This window comes from Miniopterus schreibersii, assembly GCF_964146895.1.
Source record: "Miniopterus schreibersii genome assembly, chromosome: 20".
NCBI classification, from domain to species: domain Eukaryota; kingdom Metazoa; phylum Chordata; class Mammalia; order Chiroptera; family Miniopteridae; genus Miniopterus; species Miniopterus schreibersii.
Genome location: NC_138122.1, coordinates 11,195,465 through 11,213,620, shown reverse-complemented (window position 1 = coordinate 11,213,620; position 18,156 = coordinate 11,195,465). Strand labels below are relative to the sequence as shown.

The 18,156-nt window shown below is 41.7% G+C and overlaps 1 protein-coding gene across 1 annotated transcript; it reads right to left on the bottom strand.

Moving 5' to 3' along the window:
• Positions 1 to 9,385: 9,385 nt before the first annotated feature.
• ACRV1 (acrosomal vesicle protein 1) lies at positions 9,386 to 14,620 on the bottom strand (the record flags this gene model as incomplete). Its single annotated transcript, XM_081122763.1, is given in 6 exon segments — positions 9,386 to 9,510; positions 10,249 to 10,374; positions 11,659 to 11,827; positions 11,830 to 11,859; positions 11,863 to 12,068; positions 14,572 to 14,620. Coding segments are annotated over 6 exon segments (705 nt in total).
• Positions 14,621 to 18,156: the final 3,536 nt, after the last annotated feature.

Here is an 18,156-nt window from a genome sequence, read left to right as displayed (position 1 = left end):
TTAAATGTTACCTCCTATGCAAAGTCCCTGACTTATCTAAAATATTATGCCACCTCTGTCAGTCTTTTATTATTTATTTTTAAATATGATTTTATTGATTTCAGAGAGAGGAAGGGAGAGGGAGACGGAGAGATAGAAACATCAGTGATGAGAGAGAATCAATAGGCTGCCTCCTGCACGCCCCCTACTGGGAATCGAGCCCAAGGCATGTGCTCTGACCGGGAATCAACTGAGACCTGGTTCATGGGTTGATACCCAACCACTGAGCCATGCTGGCCGGGCATGTCACTCTTTTATTTTTTATCACAACACTTACTATCTGACATTCTAGGATATTTTTATTTGTTTATCTATTAATGTCTGTTTTCTCCATGGGACTGTGTAATTATAAGCCTTCTCAGTGCATCAAGAATGGAATCTAAATTCTTTTCTCTGACTGACCTGCCCCAGCGTGACACCCTCTGTTCTTTTTACTCACTGTACTGTAGGCAGAGTAGCCTTTTTGCTATTTATTGAGTGAGCCAAGGCTTATCCCCTTCCGGGCTTTGATGTTTACGACTTCTGCAGGGAACCCCTTCCAGTAGATGCATGGCTGATTTAGCACTCAGCTCTCGGCCAGGATGTTTCTACTTCCCCCCAGTCACACTATCACTTTATTCTGTTTTCTTATAGAACTGATCGCTACTTGACATTTTTTGTTTATTGTCTGTCTCCCCCACCAAATTGCAAGCTTAGACTTTGTCATTCCTTTTTACCCTTGTATGTCCTGTATATAGAGCAGTACCTGGAATACAGTAGATACTAAATTAATATACATTGGATAAGTGCATGAATGTTGAATAAATAAATGAACTAATTAAATGTCAGATGAGGAAAATGCCGTAGAGTTATTGTAAGAGGAAGGTGAATAGATGGATAGTAAACTAGCTTTATCAGCTATTGGATTTGTGTAGACAGGTGGGAAAAGTCCAGTTCAGATTTGGGCAGACTAATTCTGACATTTATAACTATGTGAACGTTGGCAATTGCCTCTGTAAAGAGGCTGATAATAACTACTTTTAAGAGTTGTTTTTTATCTTAAATGTGTTAATATATGTGAAGAGTATAGTATATTGTGTTGCACAGAAAGGCATTTAATAGACATAAATTGTCATAATTTTTCTACAGTGTTCATGATGCTATTGGGAGAAGGTATTTGGTCCCATTATTAAAAGTAATATCTGCTTATCAATGAAAATTTGCAAAGTGTAGAAATGGGTGGAGAGGAATTTATAACAGCTAAAATTTTGATATGAAAGGTCACTTTATGCTTTGTGTATGTGTGTGGTGTGTATGAGTGTTGAGGTAAATATAAACACACAAAATATATACAGTTCAGCCCTGGCCAGTTTGGCTCAGTCGTTAGAGTGTCAGCTCATGGACTGAAGGGATCCGAGTTTGATTCCATCCAAGGGCACGGACCTCAGTTGCAGGCTCGATTCCTACCCTGGTCGGGGTGTGTGCGGGAGGCAACCAATTGATATGTTTCTCATATCGACATTTCTTTCCCCCACCTTCCATTCTCTCTGAAAAGCAATGGAAAAAATATCCTCAGGTGAGGGTTAAAAAAACAAACACAAAATATATACGGTTTAACAAGCCATTGTAAAGTTAGCACCTGTTTAACCACAATTTAATTGAAGATCATTTCCAGACCCTCAGAAGCCTTCCCGTACACGTACCCCTTCCCAACCACAACCTACGCCCTTCCCCCAGAAGTAATCACAAAATTTATTTTTGTAATACTTTCCTTGGTTTTCTTTCGTTTTCTTAGCTGTTTATGCATCATTAAATTATATAGTTTAGTTTTGGGTGTTTTTAAACTTTATATAATTAAATTATGCTGTATGTATTTTTGTGTTCCCTTTTCTTTATATTCACACTATTCCATGTATCAAATTCATTGATTTTGATTACTACCTAGGATGCCGGTTAAGAACATATCACCAATTATTTATTCATTCTATTGCTAATGGATATTTGGATTGTTTACAGTTTTCCATGTTTCTAGTATTCCAAATTTTTGCCTATATGAGATGTTGTCAGTCTTATTTTTCGCCAAGTTGTTGGTGTGTAACATCTCTGTGTAGTTACCTAAGTTTAAATGAGGTTGAGTGTCTTATGCTGTGCCTGTTCTAGTCTTTTGCTTACTTCTCTGTTTTTTTCTTAATGATTTCATTTCTTCATATGTTCAGCATACAAATTCTTTGTCAATTACATGTGTTGCATGCACACTCTCCCATTTTGTGGCTTATGGTTTCACACTTCATGGAAGTTTGTAATTTTAATGTAGTCCAATTAAGATCTTTCCCCCAGCTAACATTTTTTTGTTTCTTATTTAAGTACTCATTCCCTACTATAAGATTATGAAAATTTTCTTGCGTATTCTAAAAGTTTTATTTATAGTTTTGGATTACATGGTTAGATCTACAATCCACTTGAAAATGGTTTTTGTGTATAATGTGAGATAGAGGTCAAGTTTCATTTTCCCCCCCATATGGCTATCCAGTTTAGTATTGAACTTTAGTTATTGAAAAGATTATCCTACAGCTAGTGAAATTGAAGCAGTAATAAAACTCCCAACAAACAAAAATCCTGGACCAGATGGCTTCATAGGTAACATTCAAACATTCAAAGATGAACTAACACCTATCCTCAAACTATTCCAAAAAATTCAAGAGGAGAGAAGACTCCCAAACTCATTTTAAGAGGCCAGAATTATCCTAATTCCAAAACCAGATACACTACAAAGAAAGAAAATGATAGGCCAATGTCCCCAATGAACATACATGCTAAAATCCTCAACAAAATATTAGCAAACTGGATCTAGTAATACATTAAAAAGATCATACACCATGATCAAGTGGGTTTTACTCTGGGGATGCAAGGTTGGTATAATATCTGCAGATCTAAAAACGTGATATACCACATAAAATGAAAACCACATGAGTGTGTCAATAGATGCAGAAAAAGCTTTTGATAAAGCCCAGCACCCATTTATGATAAAAACTCGGCAAAATGGGAATAAAGGGAACATACCTCAATGTAATAAAGGCCATATATGACAAACCCACAGCCAGCATCACACTTAATGGGCAAAAACTACAAGCATTTCACTTTAGATTCAGGACAAGACAGGGATGTCCACTTTTACAACTCTTACTCAACAAAGTCCTAGCCACAGCAATCAGACAAGAAGAGAAAAGGCATCCAGATTGCACAGGCAGAAGTAAAACTCATTATTTGCAGATGACATGATACCACCAAAAAAACTACTAGAACTGATAAATGAGTTCAGTAAAGTATCTGGATACAAAGTAAATATCCAGAAATCAGTTCCATTTTTATACACCAATAATGAACTCTCAGAAAGGGAAACTCAGAAAACAATCCTATTCACAAATGCTTAGAAAACAACAATCTAGGAATAAATTTAACCAAGGATGTAGAAGACCTGTACTCAGAAAATTATAAGACATTGAAGAAGATATGAATAAATGGAGGTGCATACCATGCTCATGAATAGGAAGAATTAAAACCATTAAAATGTCTCTACTGCACAAAGCAATCTATAGATTCAACACAATTCCTGTCAAGACACCAATGGCATATTTCACAGAACTAGAACAAATGTTCCAGAAATTTATGTGGAACCACAAGAGGTCCCATTAGCCACAGCAATCTTGAGAAAGAACAAAGTTGGAGAGATCACTATACTACAAGACCATAATAATCAAAACAGCATGGTACTGGCATAAGAAAAGACATAGAACAATGGAACAGAAGAGAGTCCCCAAATAAACCAATGCCTTTATAGTTAATATTTGACAAAGGAGGTGAGGGAAAATTGTACAGCGGGGTTAAGATAGTCTACTCAGTAAATCGTGTTGGGAAAATTGGACAGATACGTGCAAAAAAGAATGAAACTAGACAACCTTCTTACACCATACACAAGAATAAAAATAGGGATTAAAGACTTAAATGTAAGACAAATCCATAAAAATCCTAGAAGAAAATAGGCAGTAAAATCTCAGACATTTCTCATAGCAATAATTTTTCTGATATATCACCTCAGGCAGGGGAAACGAAAGAAAGAATAAACAAATGGGACTACATCAAACTAAAAACTTTCTGCACAACAAAGGAAACCAGCAAAATGAAAAGACAACCAATGATGCATCTAATAAGGGATTAATATCCAAAATTTATAAAGAACTTATAAAATTCAACACCAAAAAAGACCCAACAGCAAAAACAACCAGATCCTATTAAAAAATGGGCAAAGGACCTGAATAGACACTTTTCCAAAGAGGACATACAAATGGCCAACAGACATATGAAAAGATGCTCAATGTCAGTAATCAGAGAAATGCAAATTAAAACCACAATTAGATTTCACCTCACACCTGTTAGAATGGCACCGTCAATAAATTAACAAGTGTTGGTGAGCATGTGGAGAAAAGGGGACCCTCCTGCTCTGTTGGTGGGAATGCAGATTGGTGCAGCCACTGTGGAAAGCAGTATGGATATACCTCAAAAAATTAAAAATGGAACTGCCTTGTAACCCAGCGATTCTACTTGTGGGAATGTATCTGAAGAAACCCAAAACACTAATTCAAAAGAATACATGCACCCCTATGTTCATTGCAGCATTATTTAGAATAGCCAATATCTGGAAACAGCCCAAGTGCCCATCAGTAGACGAGGGGGTAAAAAAGTAATGGAGTGGTACATTTACACAGTGGAACACTACTCAGCCATAAAAAAGAAGGAAATCTTACGTTTCACAACAGCACGGATGGGCCTGGAGAGCATTATGCTAAGTCAAATAAGCCAGTCAGAGAAAGACAAGCACCATATAACTTCACTCATGTGGAATCTAATGAACAAAATAAACTAACAAAAACATACAGACTCATAGAGAATAGACTGATAGTTGTCAGAGGGGAGGGGGTTTTTGGAGTTTGGTGAAAAAGGTGAAGGGATTAAGCAAAAAAACAAAGAAACATAGACACAGACCAACAGCAAAGGTGCAGGAGGGGGTAGAAGATGGTGTAGGTGGGATAAGTGGTAATGGAAGGAGACTTGACTTGGGGTGGTGAACACAATACCATATACAGATGATGTGTTACGAATTGTACCCCTGAAACCTGTATAATTTTATCAACCAATGTCACCCCAATAAATTCAATTAAAAGGGGGGAAAAGAGAAAAGATTATCCTTTTCTTACTGCTCTTCATTGATACCCATTCAATGTTTAGATTTTCTTATTTTATTTTTTTAAAATATATATCTTTATTGATTTCAGAGAGAGGAAGGGAGAGGGAGAGAGAGCGAGAGAAACATCAATGATGAGAGTGGTCATTGATCGGCTGCCTCCTGCATGCCCCTGACTGGGAATCGAGCCTGCAACCCAGGCATGTGCCCTGACCGGGAATCAAACCCTGACCACCTGGTTCATAGGTCGACGCTCACCCACTGAGCCATGCCAGCCAGGCCCGTTTATCCTCTGATGGGCATTTGGATTGCTTCTACCTGTTGGCTATTGTAATACTGTGGACATGGGGGTGCAAATATGTATTTGAGTTTCTGCTTTCAATTCTTTTGGTTATATACCTAGAAGTGGAATTGCTGGGTCATACAGTAATTGTGTTTTTAATTTTTTGAGGAACTGTTCTATTGTTTGCCACAGTGGCTTCACCACTTTGCATTCTCACCACCTAACGGTAATCTCTTACCCAGGCATCTGTTAATCTGTAGTCTCCCTGCAGCTTTCACAAGAGCTGCTCACTGCTTTTCGTGGGGTTTTTCTGCCTAAGATCCGAGCTCTTCTGCTTTTCCCTACCTGAGCTCTGGAGTTGATTAAAACAGGGCAGTCCTCAGGCAGCCCCCACACAGGTTAGACCTTTGCAAATAGGGTCTGAGGGTCTGCTCAGCCTGGTTGGAGACAGTGTGTGGGCAGTTGGACCCCTGCCACCTCCTGTGGAAAAGCGGATGGGGCAAGAATGAGTAAAAATGCCATGAAATTTCCTACCATTTTTAATGTGGCTTTTTCTTGCTTGGGTGTTCATTTGTAGACCTTGGACTTTTCCAGAGCTCCTATTAAATTATTTCCCATCTTTAATTTAAAAAAATATTTTCACAGGGAAAAAAGAGCCTGGAGTTACCCAGTCCGTCATCTCACTGTCGCTCCTCATTGCTGGGCTTTTGATTGGAATTCTACTAAACCCGGTCTATCGACTTAGAATTGTCGGCTTTCCCATGGTAAGTCTTCCAATTCATGAACACGGTACGTCTCTCCATTTTTAAAAAGATCTTTGATTCCTTTCATTAGCATTGTGTAGTTTTCAGTGTACATGGCCTATGCATATTTTGTTAGATTTATATCCAGATATTTCTCTTGTTTTTAGTCATTGGAAATGATACTGTATTTTTAGTTTGGGTGTTCTAAGTGTTCAGTGCTAGTATACAGTATATGTAAAGTACAATTGCTTTTAGTACTTTAATTTAAAATTATCCTTATTGTTGAAAGTATTACAGATGCCCCCCCCCCATTGACCCCCTCCCCCTCACTCCTGCCCCCTCCCCAGCCTTTGCCGCACTATTGTCTGTCTATGGGTTATGCATATATGCATATAAGTTCTTTGTGAATTTCTTCCCTCCCTCCCCTTGCTGAACTCACTAATTAGTTCTAGGAGTGTTTTTGCAGATTTCTTCAGATTTTCTATTTGGAACATCATGTCTTCTGCAAATAGGGAGAGCTTTATTTCTTCTTTTCTGATCTTTATGCCTCGTGCTTCCTTTCCTCCCCTTACTGCACTGACTGGAACTTCAAGTACTATGTTAAGTAAGATTGTCCACAGTCTTAGAGAGAAATCAGTCTTTGAGCATTGAGAAAAATGTTATCTGTAGCGTTTTTGTTTGTTTTTTAAGTTGAGGAAACTCTCCTCTGTTTCTGTTTTTCTGAGAGTTTAACATGAGTGATGGTTGAACGTTGGTAAATGTGTTTTTCCGTATGAATTGATATGATGGTGTTACTTTTCTTCTTTAGCCTGCTACTATGGATTACACTGATTTTCAAATATTGAGCCAGCTTTGCACCCACGGAATAAACCTCATGGTCATGGTGTTTAATTCTTTCTACATATTACTGAATTCTATTTGGTAATATTTATTCAGGATTTTTAAAATCTATATTCACGAGAGATATTGGCCTGTAGTCTTTTGGGGTTTTTTTTTCTTTCCTTTTTGGTGTGTGTACTGTCTTTGTCTGGTTTTGGTATCAGGGTAACATTCGTTTCTTAAAATGAGTTGGCAAGTGTTCTCTCCACTGTGTTTTCTGGAAGAGATTGCGTAGAATTGGTGTTAATTTTCCTTTAAACATTTGATAGAATTCTCAAGCGACAACATCACAGCCTGGAGATTTCTTTTGGGGGAGTTTTTAGGTTCTAAATTCAGTATCCTTAATAATTATAAAGCTATTTAAATTACCCATTACATAATGAGCAAATTGTGGTAGTTTGTTTTTTTCAAGGAATTGGTTTATTTAACTAAGTTGTCACATTTATGTGTGCAGAGTTGTTTGTAGTATTCCCTTAGTATTTTTTTCATGTCTTCAGGGTCTTTAGTGATATCCCATTTTATTTAGATACTGGTAATTTGTATCTTTATTTTTTATCTGTCAGTTCTGACAGAGGTTTGTCAATTTTAATGGATCTTTTCAAAGAACCAGCTCTTTCTTTTATTGATTTTTCTGTTTTCAGTTTTACTGATTTCTGCTTTTACCTTCATTACTTTCTTCTGCTTACTTTGGGTTTATTTTGCTTTTTCATTTTCTAGGTTCTTGAGGATGGGAACTTAAATAATTGATTTGAGCCTTTTTTAAATTTTCTAAAGTGTGCGTTTATTGCTATAAATTTTCCCCTCAGCACTGCATTGGCTGTGTCCCACAAATGTTATGTTGTATTTTCCTTTTCAAAAGTGTGTATTTTTTTTGCTTCCTTTGATACCACCTCTTTGATCTGTGAATTTAGAAATATGTTCCTTAATTTCCATGTATTTTGATAATTTCCTGCTATCTCTCTGTTACTGATTTCTAGTTAGATTCCCTTGTGTTTGGTGAAGTCATCTATATGATTTCAGTTCTTGTATTGTTTAAGTATGTTCTATGGCCCATTACATGGTCTGTTTTTTTTGTATTTTCCATGGGCACTTGAAAAGAATGTATAGACTGTTGGGTAGGGTATATAAATGTTGAATCGATCCTTTTGGTTTATGGTATTTTGAGTTCTATATCTTTGCTAATTTTCTGTCTAGTTGTTTGAATTTGTTGTTTATTGCTGCTGTAAAAAATTACCATGCGCTGGCTTAAAACAACACAGAATTATTATCTTACACTTTTATAAGTCAGAAGTCTGACACATAACTCAGTGGGTTGAGATAAAAGTATTAGCCACCCTGTGGTCCTTTCTAGAGGCATTCCCTTGCCTTTTCCAGCTTTTGTGGGTTGCACACATCCCTTGGATCATAGCTCTCTCTCTCTGTAACTTTATAGCAGAAACAGAGGTAAAAACACCTTGAAGAATATAACACTAATACAAGGTGAGAGGGACTATTATAGTATTTCTGCTTGCCCTTCTATGCTGAAATGATCCAGTAACATTGTGTATGAAATAAAGATGTAAGCTTCTGACCTGTTATATATTTATATAGCAATAGATAAAAGGAGTCATTTTATTATAATTATGTTAAGAGTAGACTCTTGAAGACTAAAAACTGTCAAGAACGAAAGAATGGGTGAGTTTTGGACACCATGATAACTAGAAGGGGATGGGGTTTCTATAAGGATGGAAAGGGAGGGAGTCAGAGAAGGCCCCTCCCTCTGTTTAAGCTTGTAAAAAATGGTTAATACCTACTTTATATTCCTCTTTGTGGTCTCTGCCCTGGGGGATCCCTTCACTTTGACCAATATGGAACTATGAAACGGCTTAAAAATGCATCCATTTCAGTGTGTGGAGTGATGGACACTTCGGCTCACCCTGCAGCTGACTGTCAGGAAAAGAAGTCAGTCTGGAGCCTATAGTCTTTAACCATGCGGAATTTATTGAAAAACAAAAGAATGTTGAGAGATGGGTTTGGGGAACAGGGAAAGCAGAGGACAGAGAAGAATGGGTAGTGGCATGGGTAGAAGAGGAAAGATCCTGAGCATCCAGTCTGACAGGAAGAGGCACGTGTGACTAGCTGTTGACTGGAGAAGAAACTAAATATAAATTGAACCCGGAGGTAGGTTGATGGAGGACTTTTGCTGCCTGAGTCAGAGCCAGGAGCAAAGAAGAGGACAGGCTCCTAGATCTTATTGCAGAAAGGTTCATTCTTACAGCACAGAAGTTGCATCCTGGTTCCATGAGAGAAGAGGCTCATAGACGGGCACATGTTCTCACATCCCTGAACGATGTATTGAAGCTTTCCACCTGAAAGTAGTGGAGACAGACTGTAGTGAGCAGGAGGTTTCCTCCTCCAACCTAAGCCTTCATCCCATGGTCTCCTATGTCCTCGTGCGGGCATGAGTGGGACCTCCCTTCCTATCTGCCTCTTCTAGGCCCTTCCCTTCATCAGTTGCCCACTCCTTCTATTGAGGGATGAGAGAAACTACAAGGGAAGTCAGGCAATGTGGTTTACGGGATGGAAGTAACCAAGATCCCTTATTTTGGGGATTAGGAGAGAGTGGAAGGATAGAAAGGTGTGGGTACATTCTCAGACAGTTCTGGAAACCTGTGGGCACAGACTGGTAGACAATTGTTTATTCATTTAGTCAGTATTTACTAAATGCCTACCATGTGCTGGACATTGTGTTAAGTGCTAGGAATATATAGCCCTGAACAAGGTAGACACAACCCTGAGCTTACAGTCAACGGCTCAAGGGGTAACTCATATTTCTTTAAAATAAGAAGAGATAGCCAGTCTCCCCGCCTCCTTTTAAGACGTCATAGGCGTGCTGGGAAGGGTCTCTATCTCTCTATCAGTAGCTGAAATTCTACTCTTAATTCTTGAAAGGATAAAGTTTTACTGAATTTCCCAAGTTTCTGGGAACCACAGCTTGATCCCCTCCTCAGGCCCCTGTCCCCTTCCCTTGCCCAACTACTCCCCATGAGTAGTCAACTTGGTTGATGTGTTCTCTGGCAAAGATTGCCTCATGAAGTGCCACATACCTTCAAAGATCTTCTTTAACATGCACTGCTGGGACTTCTGAATGGTGCAAACTCCCTCTCCACGAAGACATTTTTTTTCATCGTTCATAAAAGAGCATGTGTGGCAGTCTATGGACGGGCCTGAAAATTTAAGTTAAGCCTGATGAAATTCTCTCGTGTACCAGGTTTGTAGGCTTGAGTCACACATCTGGGGATGGATGAAGGGAAGCAGGTAGCTTGGATACAACACATTTCATTTCTGGGTTCTCGTTGGGGATCTGAGGGCCCTGTATCTGATAGAGCATATTCTCGCCTCTGCACCAGAAGAAATTCTCATTCTTTGCTTCATCTATGATGTTCATTGCTGATGAATCCCAAATTTATCTTTCTGATGTTGACTTTTACTCCAATTCATATCCCCATTGACTTCCTGGACATTTATAATTCGACGGCCTTAAGGGCGGCCATGTCTAACAGTAGGAGCAAAGAATAACTTATTACATAACTGACTCCCTATTGTACTCTCCTTGCTCCCACTTTCCCACAAGCACAAACACTTGGAGCAAAATTTGACGAATAAGCTATGTTAGAATGCTCTAATTGTGCTAACCTTATAAAGAGTCTGTGTCATCCTCCATTTTCTAATTGACCTTTATGAGAAGGTTCGTTTGTCACAAAGGGCGTTCTCTTTGAAAAGCTTCCATCTTGCCCCTGTTACTATCTCCACTGCCAATTCCCTGGCTATGGATGCATAAGAAGTGAAAAAAATAGGGCTTTGGAGTCAGACCTAAGTTAGAAAACAAGGCTTGCTATTTTTTAGCCATGTGATGTTAGTCTCTTATCTGAAAATTTGGGATACTACTACTTATGCAGTGGGGTGAAATAGGAAGTATTTATGTCTGGTGATAATGAGGCATCAAACCTTGGGTCTAGTTTTCTTTCCTTGAACAGCCCCTTTTTAAGCAAGAGCCAAAGAATTTCCGTTGTCCTGGGAACTTACTTCTGGATCTAACAGAATGTCTTCATGCTTTATTTTTCATGTTCAAACAAAGAACAAAGAGACACCAGCTCTGGAGCTAGCTATGTCTTTACAGGGTTTGCAAAACATTCTAACATAGTTTGTTAAGAGGCGGATTGAGCGCGAAGCTCCTGAAGATTAGTCTTTCGGGAGCCCCTCCCATGGGAGATGCGAGCATTTGTATTCGTAATTTCATATGTAAAGTGAGGTTGGAGGGACTGCTGGCGTCTTACATTTGTGTTATTTTCTTAAAAGAGGACCCTCCTATTTATTTAGCCCATGAGGAGGGTCTTTGGGAGAGCTGTTTGTGAAATGTTTGTGTACTATTCTTTCTTCAATACTCTTGGGCTTCTCGATGTGTTGCCTGCTCCCCAGCTGAAGTCAAGGACCGGCACCCCTCCAACGTGGCTCACCTGAAGTTGTGCTGGCCGGCGGACTGCCTGGGAACTGTTCGCCCGCAGCCTGCTCGCCCGTAGCCTGCTCGCCCGTAGCCTGTTCGCCCGCAGCCTGTTCGCTCGTAACCTGATCACCTAAAGGTTGTTCACCAGAAGTGTGTTCACCTGCAGGATGCTCACTCGCAGCCCATGTTCACCCAAACCGGGCTCACATGAAGCTCACTTACCTGAACTGTGCTCACCCAAAGCGCGTCCAAGTAAAGTGTGCTCGCTAGAAGCGAACTTGCTTAAAACCTTGCCTGAAGAAGTCTGGAATAAAGCCTCACGGCCTGAAGGGGTTACAGGTGACAAGTGCTCACCTGAAGGTTGCTGAACTGAAGCTTGATGACCCGTAGAGCCAGAGGGCTCACCGGGCTGACCTGGTGCTCCTGGGATGGAGAAGGAACAGAAAAGAGGTGGTGAAGGTAGAGAAAGCATGTCTGCGGTAAAGACTACTTTCCTGTGGAGGAAGGCTAATGACGTGGGATTCCTAGGCTTCCTGTGGCCTGTATCAGCAGCTGGAGAGATTACAGATGTTGGAGGAAGTCAGCTAATTACACACAGTGAACTACTACTCAGCAATAAGAAAAGACGAAATACTGCCACTTGCGACAACATGGGTGGACCTTGAGAATATGCTAAGTGAAATAAGTCAGATGGAAAAAAGCTTATGAAAGAACCATATGATTTCACTCAGATGTGGGATATAAAACTGAAACTCGGACACAAACAGCAGTGTGGTGGCTGCCAGAGGGAAGGGGGTGGGGGTGGCGATGAAGAGGGTCTAATAGATGGTGATGGAAGCTGATTTGACTTTGGGTGGTGGGCACACAGTATAATATACACATCTCGTATTATAGAAATGCACACTTGAAACCTATTGATCCTATTAACCAATGTAACCCCAATAAATTTATTAAAGAAACACACAAAGAAATGATAAATATCTAATGAACACAAAAATTATCAGAAGGAGTTAAAAGACGCCTTTGTTTGGCAATTTCAACTTCTTTCCCACACTCAATCCCCAATCTATGTGGATTGGAGGCTCAAAGAAAAGTTGCTATCAATCTTAAGATAAAAATATGATTTGCTTATATATCTCTGAACTGAGATTCCTTGTGATATAACATTTATACCCACTTCATGGAGTTGTCATAAGTAGTCAATAAGGTAAATTGTGAAGTGCCTAGCTCATTGCTAAAGTGCTCAGTTAATTTTAGTTTTCTCTTCTCGCCCTACACTGGGAGTTACAAAACTCTTAGCTGGTCATTCTCTTTTGGCCAGTCTCTTCCGACTATAATCCATTTCATCAGTGACTGAAGAGAGATAGATATTCCTTAATTATGACTTTCATTTTATTGGAAATAGCACCAAATAGAATGTGATTATTACTCTTTGATTTGACTGAGTAACCTAGAGGAGGCGAGTAAACTACAATGACTGAGTTATTAATCCTAGCCAGAGGCTGAGAGGAATTACAAGATCTTTGAGAATGAGGTGGCTTGAGGCCCCAAAGTCCTCTAGCTCTGTAAGAGTTCTGAGGTTATCTATCTATCTATCATCTATCTATCTATCTATCTATCTATCTATCTATCTATCTATCTATCTATCTATCTATCTATCTATCTATCTACCTATCATCTATCATCATCTATCTATTTATCTATCTATCATCTATCATCCGTCTATCTATATCTATCATCTATCTATCTATCTATCTATCTATCTATCTATCTATCTATCTATCATCTATCTATATCTATCATCTATCTATACTATCATCTATCTATCTATCATCTATCTATCTATCTATCTATCTATCTATCTATCTATCTATCTATCTATCTATCTCTGTCATCTATCTATATCCATTATCTATCTATCTATCTATCTATCTATCTATCTATCTATCTATCTATCATCTATCATCTATCTATCTGTCTATCTATATGTATGTTCATTCTGGGTGATTTGCAGTCAAAATCAATGACTTTCTGAAAAACTAAGATCATAATATGTGTATAAAGGAGGAAAGGTAAGATTTAGTAAGGCTTTTAGGAGGTTTTTATTTTTAAAAAGTTGCTTGACTGGGCCTTCAAAAGTTAACAGAAGCTTTAATAAAGAGATATTTCTGCTATAGAAAGGAAGCTTGAAAAAATACACTGATTTCTTAGTCACCCTTATAGTTTATGAGTCACTGCTTCGCCGTGTGGCTGGTACATACTACCACCTGGTAGCTATGTATCTGCATTTCTGAGTCAACCTTTGAAAATCTAAGAAAGCCAAAAACAAAATGTCTGAGAACTGACATTATAGGAGACACTGGCATTTAACCAACAGCTTAGCGCTCATGGCCTCTCTTCTGCTGTAGGAAGGAGGGAACACATCTCACCATGTGGGTCCTGAAAGAAGAAACACAGACAACTGGAAGCCATGATAGGGTTACATGTAAATCTCTGGCCCGCAGCCCTGCCGTGTTCTGAGATGGCCTTCTGGGCGCATTGCATTCCCGTCTCCTTATATCTTTCCTTGCCACGTTCACTACACAAGGATCTCTTGCGCTCAGTTCACTGGAACAAGCCTTCGCTGGACTTCCACAGAACCCCTAGACCTATCTTCTCATCTCACAGAGCATCAGGTACAAGCATTGAGCGGCTGAAAGAAGTAGGAACAGGACTGTGCCAAGCCAGTGGGCTCCACTGACGGTAAACCCATAATCAGAAGGAATCAGCTGTCTCAGGGGTGCTCAGAGTTGAGCTTGTTTAGCTGTTTCTGATTTTGAGTCAGATTGACTTTGGTAACTAAGATACCAGTCTTTCTTCTTCAAGGCCTGAAACACCTTCAAGAGGCCTCTTGCAGATCTACCCAGAGCTAAGGTAGAAGACTCACCTCTGGCAGGTCCAAGCAGATAAAGACTCATTAGTAAGAGAAACTTCATCTGGATTTTGGGAAAGAGGGAACCCTGGTGTAGGGCACCCAAGATCTGTGAAGAGAAACTGTGAGCAGAAGCTCCCAGTGCTGAGTCACTGCTTCTGGGAATTCTAGAACCTCAGAATCAACCCATGTTTGCTAATAATGGTCTGTGCTCTGAGGTTCTCAGGTTGGCCCTACAACAACCCACCAAACTGCGCCAGTGCAGGCTATGTGTTTGCCACCTGCAAGGTGGTGTGTTGGGGCTCTCTGCTCTATTTTAAAAAAGTCTTATTATCAAAATAACAGATAGTCTTTGTAATAAATTATAAAAGCTATATCCTTTTTAAAAAAATATATCTATTGATTTCAGAGAGAGGAAGGGAGAGATAGAAACATCAGTGATGGGAGTCATCAATTGGCCGCCTCCTGTGCGCCCCCTACTGGGAATCGAGCCTGAAACCCTGGCATGTGCCCTGACTGGGAATTGAACCATGATCTCCTGGGTCATAGGTTCATGCTCCACTGTTGAGCCATGCAGACTGGGCTATATTCTTTCTTCTTAAAGTGTTCTTGACAGTGAAGTGTCAAGTGGCTGTCTTGTTATTTTCTGTTTGGCTCTCTAAATCGGCCCTTTTTTGGCCCTGTACCCCAGAAGGCTGACCTCTATTGACTTGATTCCATGAGTGCTGGTTGGGTTGGGATTCAGATTGGGTCTAGCCAATGGAAGATTGAAGTGAGGAAATAGACACACACACAGGGAGAGGGAGAGGGGGGAAAGAGAGGGAAAGAGAGAGAGAGAGATTGAGATTGAGATTGAAGTACTTGTTCCTATTCCTGTCACAGTCTGACACTGGCTGGGTCTTTCCATGATGGAGCTTCTGCCTAGTGTCCTTTCCTTCATGGCTCCAGCTCTCATCCAGGCTATGATAATATATTTTTCTTCGCCTGTCCCCTTAGGCCTAAGGATGATGATCGTTTCCTGCTGTGCCAAAGCCTGGATGCCCTTCCTTCTCCCCCCTCCCCTCCTCCCCCTTCCTCCCTCCCCCCTCCTTCCCCCTCCCCTCCTCCCCCTTCCCCTCCTCCCCCCTCCCCTCCTCCCCCCTCCCCTCCTCCCCCCTTCCTTCCTTCCTTCCCTCCTTCCTTCCCTCCTTCCTTCCTTCCCTCCCTCCCTCCCTCCCTCCCTCCCTCCCTCCCTCCCTCCCTCCTTCCTTCCTTCCTTCCTTCCTTCCTTCCTTCCTTCCCCTTAGCCCTGCTCGCTTCACTAAATAGTCTCTTCATAAAGGTCTATATGGTTTTGGCAGGGAGCAGATGGCAAACTCAAATGGGTAACTGAAGAGAATTTACATGCTTTGGGCACAGAAAAGGGATCAGCAAGGGATAGTTGGAAGCTGTGCCTTGAGCTGTAACTTCTTTCCGGGGGGTAGCCAAGCTGAGGGGACGGATGCAGTGAGGCATCCCCGCTGGTATAAAGCTGGAACTTTTGGGGGATTGGGTGGTAGAGTCCCCAGCCTTCATCTACGTCTTTTGTGCCTGCCTCTCTTACCACTGTGCGCTGGATCTAGAGTAGATATTACTCATCACTTTATAATTATTTGTTCAATGTTCATTTCCTCCATTAGACTCTAAGCTCCTTGAAAGCAGGGTCCCTGTCTGAGTCACTGTTGTATCCCCAGTACCTAGCAGCATGTTTGCGACAAAACAGGCACATAATAAATTTGTCCCGAATGAAGGAATGAATGAATTGCCTTTGCCGGGCTTCTCTCTGCCTCACGGATGGAAATCGATAGAGAGCCCCTAGAGTGGGCTGGCTGAAGATTCTGGGTCAGTTGGAGAAAGCAGGATCACCCAAGGACAGAAGCTGCAGAGGAGGCCTACCCTCCTTGGCTTGACTTGGAGAAGAAAACTAGGATTTCAAGGTCAGAAGCTGGGCTCATTTGGAGGAAAGAAAAGCACGAAAAAACATGCTATCAGTAGTCTCTTTCGTGTGGAGTACGTTTGGAGAAACAGCTATGAGATCACATTGAGTCAGATTTTTGCTGCTAGAAGCCGTGGAAATTAGTGGAAAGGAAGAGGCGCTGTCGTCTATAGCACCTGCCAGTTGTTTACAGTTTAGCAGCACCCCACTTTGCAATGATCACACCTTCCTGGGACATCCCTGCCTCCCTCCTCCCCCGGAGTCACAGTATTGAGAGACAGGACCTTAAAGCCTGAATGTTCTCTCCTTAAACCTAATGCTCCAGCTTTTCCCTCCTTTTCTCAAGGTTGGCTTTTCAGGATTATATCCCAGTCCCACTCAGGCTGACTTTCCCTGGGTTCTACTTTGGAAACCTCTTCCTGTGTCCAGCAGCCTGGCACTTCAAAGCCAAACCTGTATCTGAGTACACCACGTCCCAAAACATACAGTGATGGAGAATTTACTGTGGAACTCCGAAGAGTTCTGGAGCTAAGACATCCAGAGGAGTCCCAGGCCCTGCCTCTCTCCTCTGCCGATCTCTTTCATTCTAAATAAGCCAGTGATCCAGTGCCCAGTGCCCTTGAATGAGCAAAAGAAGCAGCCAGCTCAGCCGCTGTAATGTTTGTGGCCTGGCTCGGAAAAGATGAGCTGAGCCGGAGTCTTCTCCCAGGAATTTGCAGTTGAAAGACAGAGACAATTAGTTATGGAGAGCTGAGTTAAAGGGTCATCTAGGCTCATGCCCAGGTTGTAAACAGGCATGGGCTGTAGGACTCGGGGGAGGTGGTCATAGGAGGCACTGGACCCAGAAGATGTGGGTATTTTAGCACAGCCCTGTCCACATTAGAGTCCCTGTTCTTGGGCCTGGGGCAGTGGGATGTCCAGAGAGTAAAGGGTCAGACTGTTGAGGGGTCCAGCTGACCTGGTCAAGCGTCATGTCTCTACTCATGAGGAGGCAGCCTCAAGGGAACAGGAGGGGGCACCTAGAACACCCTCCATCCTCAGAAGTATCCAGGTGGGTTGGCTCTGTGGGAACATTTCCTGGGCCTGGGTAGTAAAACACCCACTGGCGAGTGTGCCAGAGGAAGCTTCCGCCCACCGCTCAGGAGCAGCTCAGCCCAGATCTCTAGCCCTCTCCCTGCTGTACACTCAGGGAGCCTATCCAGCCCTTCCTGGCCACTCCGCTCCCCTGCTCCCCCCCTGCATCTCCCTGCCATCCCAGACAGAGATGGACAAGCTTGTGCTCCTGCTGCTGCTGCTGGGAGCCTTCTCTTTCATGTCCTTCCAAGGAGTGGGTGAGGCCCTGGGCTGGCTGGGCAGGGGTGAAGACATGGCGGCAGGGGGGGCATCCTGGGGTGATGACCTGACCAGCTGGGAGGGAATGAGGTGAAGGAGTTTGTTCTGGGCTGATCTGACCAGCAAGGGATGGAGGGCTCTCTCTGTTGTCCACTCTACCTACTACTAGGGAAAGGATTCAGGTCCCTTCCCAAGGCCTCAGAGTGGGGTCAGTCACTTCCTTGGGACAGATTGGTCCTGGGGGGCCCTTCTCTATTTAGGGCTTTGGGACTGCCTGGAATGGTCCTCAGAGGCAGAGCCAATGGTTGCTCAAG